Consider the following 7697-nt stretch of genomic DNA (forward strand, 5'->3'; position numbering starts at 1 on the left):
GGATCTTTGACCAGGTACCATAAACGTACATATATAAACACACAAATCATTTTTATGTATTTTCTATTTCAGTGAGGATTAGCATTAGTTTAATTAATGGATCTATTTCTGCTGATATATTGCACAAATGTTTCATATTTGCTCAATAAACGTATACAGTTTAAGGTGTTATGTTTTTATTTAATTCAGGTAGTTCCTTACCTGATGTAGTTAAACTCTTGCCTTTCTCTCGTGCTCCTGTAATATGTGAGCTCCCACAGCCTAAGCAAAGTCTTACCGTGTTGTCTGCCACATCTTGTTTTGATTTTAGTTTGTCGAATTGCGTTTTTATTCTGAAGGATTCCAGGTTTGAAGCTTTTATTCTGAAGGGTTGCTGCTGCCGGCGGAAGTATGTAATGGTTGCAGTTCTGGTCTGAATCACTAGCCAAACTTTAGCTTTTGTCTGGAAACCTAAATATAATGGCAACGTTTTTCGGCGAGGTTTTGTCTGTGTATTCTCGTGCCGTGGAGGAAGATGACGAGGATCTCGATGAAAACGAAGAGGATGAACAAATCCGCAGAGAACTTGAGGAAAAGAGGTAAATAACGTTAGCCCGCTAATAGCACGGAGACAGGAAGTGATATGCCAGAAAGCATGGACATGTTAAATACAATTTAGTAACGTTTCATTCAGTGAAGTGAACTGGTGAAATTGCTTTTTAGACATAAAATTGTAATGTTGCCCGCATCCTTGATTTATATTTTATTTGTAAGACACACCACACTTGTTGTCGGCTATAGCTAACGTTAGCTAACATGACACATGAAATCTCTGTAACACTTTACTTTAACACCCCCTCCCTTTTATAGACTACTACTTAAACGTTAACATTAATAACACTAGCTAATATCTCATTAATACACTGTTACACTATAATTTAGTTTCTACGTAACGTTAGATATAAAGACACTTGTTTCTGCTTGTTAAAGTAACTTACAGTATTTGTCAACAAATATAACTTCTGCTATAAAGACTCAGTTTCTCGTTTATTAGGTACACCTGTCTAAAACGAATGTAGGCTAATACAACAAGCCTACATTGATGACAATGTTTGATTATGTTTAAAACGTTGTAGAGAAGTCTTTTGGGGGCTGTAGTTTTGTAGAATATTCTATTGTATTGACAGGTATTTCTATTATTTTGTCCACCCTATTTAATCAATGACGGTAGGCTACATAACCAGTGTTTGGAAGGTTACTTTCTAAATGTTGCAAAGAAAACTCCCACACAAAATTATTCAACATATAGCCTAGCTTTTTACAGAAAATATTTAAGATGTAATCAAAAACTGTAATTTAACCATACATGCAACCGATTTCGGTTACATTTATTTTGAAATTAGATTACCTAACTAAATTACATGTAACTGCTTACCCCCCAACACTATACTTAACAGAAATACCTGTCTGTATAATACAATACAATTCAACAGCTCCACAAATGTAAAAGCTCCAAAATGATCATAATTAACACTGCTGAAAAGTTAAATGCATGTCAAACTAATCACCAAAGCACTGATCTCAGAGCCTGACAAACATTTTCACTACTCATTAAACAGTCATAAAGACAGAGTAACCGGGTGAGATGTCTTACCTTAAAACAGGCATTTCTTTATCCTAGGTTTCACTTTCACCTTAAAACTGTCATCATGGCAGTTAATATAGTATTTTTAGTGGTGCAAATTTCCAAAGTTACAACTGAATTACCAAACATCACTTGCTACACAGTACAAAGTAGCATAAACTGAAAATACTCTAGGACAAATACCTCAAAATTGTTCCTAAGTGCAGTATGTGTTAGTAGAGGGTGTTCTGGTTGTTGGCCGTGGATCAAAGAGGATTCATTTGAGCAGACAAAGATTGTGTTAGTAATAAAGACTGAGGAAGACTTGAAAAACAAGCCCATAAAAATGGAAACACCTGATGTAAGGAAGGTGGTTACTTCTTTATTCCATTTTTGTACAACATCCCTGCTGATATTCTCTCCTACCTACTTGCTGCAGGCATCTTCATCCCAGATGCAGTTCAGTAAAAATCTTTTAGATGTTTAGTTGCAGTGTTTTCCAAAACTGTTCTCTGATCCTACATCACTCTTCATCAGGGAGGTTCATCTACACTGGAGCCCTGAAGTCTCCGAATCACTGACGTCTGGAAACAAGTTGCAGTGTTCAGATTTCATCCTCGCTGTGGGGCACAACGCTGCCAGTAAGTGTCTGCCAGCAGCTTCCTGAATCCCAAGGCCTCTGTAGCTGTGATGAGTCCTTCTAACAGTACCCCCAATATTATCAGAGATCAAATTAAACTTTAGTGATCCCTGTGAGGAAATTAGAACAGAGTAATCCAGCGACAAGCTTTTAAAGATGATGAACTCAGTAATGAGTAAATTCTCTGATTGGTAATGAACAGAAATTATTGAAACCTATTAATATCAAATCAGCACAGTTTTTAAATCTCATTCAAACTACAAATGCAATTAATGTAAATAAAAGCAACTTTACAGCTTAAACATTTATGGTTGAGATTGTGCTGGATGTAATTACATTGTAGATGGAAATGTAAAAAATGGTTTAGGCTGAACCACATACCTTATTTTCTGTATAGATTGAAAATATATTAAGAAATTTGTAGAGGGAAATCAAATTCAATTTTATTTATAGCGCACCAAATCACAACAACCGTTATCTCATAGCGCTTTTCATGAAAGAGCAGGGCCCTGTTCCAGAAAGCAGGTTTAACAAACTCTGAGTTTAGGACCATGATAGGCTCTAAAATACAGAAGTGGAAGAAGGATCAATGCGTTAACATTATTAGGCTCCTATACAGCATTGCTCATTAATCATTTACCAGACTGGACTTTCCTTAATGAATGATTAAGTGCTATAGCCTGTTACATTCGATTTTATATAGGAAGGCCATATTTATTAAGCTGTAACCTGACGGGACTAAATGCTGGTGGCAATCGGCTACCTAATTATGAAAATAGGTTGGCTATAGATCAAATATAAGACACAGTTTACTTGTGAACCTGTGATTGTAAAGTCACAGTCACACCCAGCATGTTAGCCTATTAATTATTTTTTGCAGTGGAAAATGTGTCTATAAACTGACTGTGAAGTTTTAGATGTCTATTTTACATTAATAAAATCTTGCTCTTTTTGTATTTTATTAATGCTGTAAAAACACAGACTATCAGCAGCGAATAAAGAAAAACTCACTTTTAAACCTTATGTAGGCCTTTCAGTGACACCACAGTTATCCTCACTCAGAAATAGTCACATTATCTCCAGTTGAGAACTAAGATAGGAATGTTCCAATCAGTGCGACTGCAATATGAAAGTTTTATAGGTTACATATTAAACAGTGATTAAGTGTTTTTAGTGCGACTGTCCACAGAGTCACAGCGTTAAAGACGGACATAGATTTTATTCTGTGCTGAAGATAAATCCACGATGTGCGGAGATCTGTCCATACATCGATGACAGATTAAGCGTTCATGTTCAAGATCATGTTTGGGTGAAAAACTAATAGCCTATCTAACTGGGATTTAAAAGTTTTTAAAGATGTAAATGCGTTCAGATTTTTGCTTTGATATGGACAGAATGAATGAAGAAATGAAACGGTGTGTCAGACAGCTGCCTCAGGCTCCGCAGGAGGGGGGGGGGGGTCAGAGAGAAACTGACGGTTTTCCAACTTATCCTGTGAACCCGAGGAGGTTAGGTTCGCAGCATCAGTTGCCGGAGTTACTGATCTAGGGACCATCTGATCTCACTCTCTGAAACGGAAAACTCAGAGTTTCCCTTATCTCAGGCTTAACATACAGCAATTTACAACAGAATTTTCACTAATCCCGCTTTCTGAAATGGCTCAGAGTGGGCGGCCATCGAGAGAGAGAGCGAGAGAGAGAGCGAGAGAGAGAGAGCGAGAGAGAGAGGATGGAATCCATTGTTCTAACACAGTACTTCCAGGTTTGATCTCACTTTTGGTCTAGCTTCTGCTCCACCAGCTTCTTTATCTCAATTCAATCTTTAATCAGGTTTTCTGTTAAATTAAACGGGTTCTTGGGTTTTCTACACACCCCTTTCTGATTTTAACAGCAGTAGTGTGTATTTCTCCCTTATCCATTATATCCCCTGACACGCTCTTCTTATATCATCTTTCCAATTTTTCTGCCGTTATCTCTGCTTTCAAAAACCCTTGATGAGCCGGTGAAGGCTGCTAAAAACATAAACATGAAATAGCAAACAGTATTAGGTTTTTTAAAAGTTGTATTTACTCTCCTTGTCTAGACAAATGGGATAAACCACACAACATACTGTTTTTAGTAAAGTTTTGTAATAAATTCATTATTACAATTGTGAAATTGGGATACAGAATTTAGATTTTAGCAGGTACAATTGCACCCCCTACAGGTCAGCAGAGAACAGTGAAATTTAAATTCTTAATGAAACTTAAAGCTGCAGAACTTGTTCATAAACAGAAATGCAAAATGGTTTAAGTGGAGTTATATATGAAGTAAGTTTTGTTGTTTTTAAATTTCTGTTTATGTATGATACAGCGTGTTAAGTATTCAACTTTAGAGTAGGGCTGGGCAATAAATTAATAATGATAATTATCGCAATATAATTTTCCTCAATCACAATATAATAAATGTTTAATATATCGTAAAAAAATATTTGATTGAATAAATTTGATTCACAAAGAAATTAGCACTTAATTTTTCTATTAAGATATTTATTTTGTTGAGAAGAAGGGACTGAAAAAAAATTTACTTATCATATTTGTTTTTTAATTAATTATTATTATTTTTTTAAATTAATTATTTTTTTTAATAATTGTTTTGAATGTTCTACCTCTGATATGTTAAGTGATCCACTGTTGGGCGCAAGGTGTTTTTTCATGTTCTGACCATAAAGTTTAACCACACAATTAATTATCTGGTTTCTTAAATTTTCACTCGAGGAAAAATCAGCCATTAAACTTGAAAGAAATGATGATTTAACATTTATGGTGATAATTATAGATATGGAATGGTATGAAATGTTTTTATCATGATAAAATTTTTGGCCATATCGCCCAGCCCTACTTTAGAGGTGGTTGACATTTTTAACTTGATGACAGAGGCAGGCTAGCTGTTTCCCCCTGCTTTCAGTCTTTATGCTAAGCTAGGCTAACAATAGCCACACAGTTTCGTACTTAACAACAAGACATGAGATTGTTGTTGATCTTCTTATCTCATGCTGAGAAAGAAAGCAAAAATGTTGAATTAGTTATTATAAGCTAAATCCTCACAGTCAGTTGGCCATTAATTTTCTCTAATTGATAGATGGTAACGGATACTTTCGGTATGTTTAAACCTGGGGCCTATTTTCACATATTTAGCTTTTATTTGTAATGCACTTTACATTTGAAGCAAATCTCAAAGTACTACAGTTAAGATCATAAAAGCAAAACAACTGCAATGTTTTCGTTTGGGCAATTACGCCTGTCTGATACGGCAAACAGTAACTTATTAATTAATAAAATTATATATATAGTTTCACCATGTCAAGTAAATAAATTATGAAAAGAGAAAAACTCCTGTCACATGTGAGCTGTTGTTGAATGCTGAGAGGATCTGTCTTCACAGGGTTTCTGTCAGTGTACGTTCTCACCTCTGCAAACTGGGATGCAGTGGGACGTGCATCAGTGTGGAACGAGAGGAGCCGGGCTGTAACTGGGCAGACCAGCGAGGAGTCAGCATGTGTTTTCTACAGACACAAGGAAAACCCATCAGTGAGTGACACACCGAGCAAAAGAGCTGAGAGTGTCTGTCAATGTGGCTGCTATTTTGGTAACGTCACAGAAATCTCCTGAGTGTTGTTCAGTTAAATGAGCTTGGTACAGATTCTCTATTTCATTTTTCTGAAGTGCTGTTTGAGATGTGCATTATAATTGTTCATTGTCATGCTACGAACATGTGAAATTCTTCCAACAACAATAGAAGTTAATCATAGAAACAATAATAGTTTGTTGAAGATGATGACCGCTTCAGTACAACTCTGTTTCTGTCTCCTTTCTATCATAATTGATCTGAAACAGCCGCGTTTGCACCGTGATGTGTTTCGAGAATAAAACATTAAACCCCACTTCAGCTGCAGAAGTTTGAAAGTAGGCCATGACACACAGGATTAATGAGTCCTGCTAATCCGGCGTCTGTTGCATAAACTGTCAGAATACAGAGTTATAACCGACCGCTCTGATGGTGTGTAGAGGCTTGTGTGGTTATTTTCTACTCCTCTTGTCGTTTGCACGTGATTTAATCAAGATAAACCTAGTTAATGGCCGTGTGTTAGATAGCACCGCGCTGCTGAAGAAGCTAAAGATTTATCACACATTCTTGTTCTGCTGCCTTCAGATGGCTGCAGGGATTTAATGAACTGAAGGGGAAGACTGTCACAGAGTACAAAGCAGGTGTGGATAACAGAATCTGTAATTATCACCTATTAAAATATGGATTACTGATTTACAGAAATTCCTGTTATCACAACCTTGATTTTTAATGCTCATTCAAATGGAGTATTTTTGGGGCATTTTTGACAGTGGACAGTAGAGAGGTGACTAAAAATGAAGGGGGAGAGAAAGACAACAGAGGTCCCCAGGTTGGGGTTAGAGTATATATGGTATAGAGTTGCAGTGATTTGTCTATTTGATTTATCACTTTGACGAATTAAAGACAATTAATTAGCAACTACTATGATAATCAATTAATTGTTTTAAGTCAAGCAAAAATGCCACACATTTGATGGTTGAGGTCTCATATGTGAGAATTCTCTGCTTTTCTTTTTCTAAAAAAAAAATTGCAACTATTTTTGACAGGTAGTATGATTTGTGAAATTGTTCACGTTTAGTGGAAATTATCAATGTTTAAATTTCACTGAAACTAACCTACTATGGGCCAGGGCATCTCTGCAGCACTACATCACTGATGTTGTTTTGTTGTTTAATTTGGATATTGCACTTGCCATATTGCGATTCTGATAATATTTCGATTAATTGTGCAGCTCTGTTGAGGTGTGTTTCCTCCCAAGTACTAAGTTTATCTGTGTTGAAAGAACCATTTATAGATGTCTATCCTCAGTGCAACTAGACCCAATTTTCACCAAAACACTACCCCTCTCTTTACACTGCCTCATTTGAAAGAAACCTCCACCTGTTTACGTCGCTCTTAAAGATAGGATTTCCTGGTCAGGAAAAGAATGTGCTGGGGTTTTCCTTTTAATTTGTCATCCATCAATATTATCAGTCCTCCCTGTTTTTGAGTTACATGTATATGTTTCAGACAAATATAAGTGTGTCTTTAATCCACTTATTTTCCATAAAATATCCCATTCATTCTTTCCCTGAAGGTTTTGATATGCCAAGTGACTTGCTACATTGCAGAAGACCAGCTTTTCCAGTGGACAGAAAAGGTACTTTGATTAAACTATATAAACAACAGATGGCAAACTGATTTGAAACCATGTACAACAGGAAGACTTTATTGGATTATATCAGCTCAAAGTCTATTGGATAAAGAAGGAGCACACAACACAATTATAAAATACATAGAATTAATGCCCTGTACATAATTATCCTAAAAAACAAATTCATGTAAGATTTTATATTATATATATATATAT

General features: G+C 35.9%; 1 protein-coding gene across 2 annotated transcripts in view; it reads left to right on the plus strand.

The window, feature by feature from the left end:
• Positions 1-374: 374 nt before the first annotated feature.
• psmg1 (proteasome (prosome, macropain) assembly chaperone 1) overlaps positions 375-7697 on the plus strand; it is a 12612-nt gene continuing 5289 nt past the window's right edge. The window contains exons 1-4 of one of the 2 annotated variants that reach the window (XM_046041119.1): positions 376-578; positions 2141-2244; positions 5666-5811; positions 7425-7487. In XM_046041119.1, coding sequence (XP_045897075.1) covers positions 460-578; positions 2141-2244; positions 5666-5811; positions 7425-7487 — 432 coding nt within the window. In that variant the 5' untranslated portion in view covers positions 376-459. Of the gene's footprint in view, positions 579-2140; positions 2245-5665; positions 5812-7424; positions 7488-7697 lie in introns of both variants that reach the window. The other variant, XM_046041120.1, reaches the window with a different exon arrangement.

This window comes from Micropterus dolomieu, linkage group LG23, assembly GCF_021292245.1.
Source record: "Micropterus dolomieu isolate WLL.071019.BEF.003 ecotype Adirondacks linkage group LG23, ASM2129224v1, whole genome shotgun sequence".
Taxonomy (NCBI): Eukaryota; Metazoa; Chordata; class Actinopteri; order Centrarchiformes; family Centrarchidae; genus Micropterus; species Micropterus dolomieu.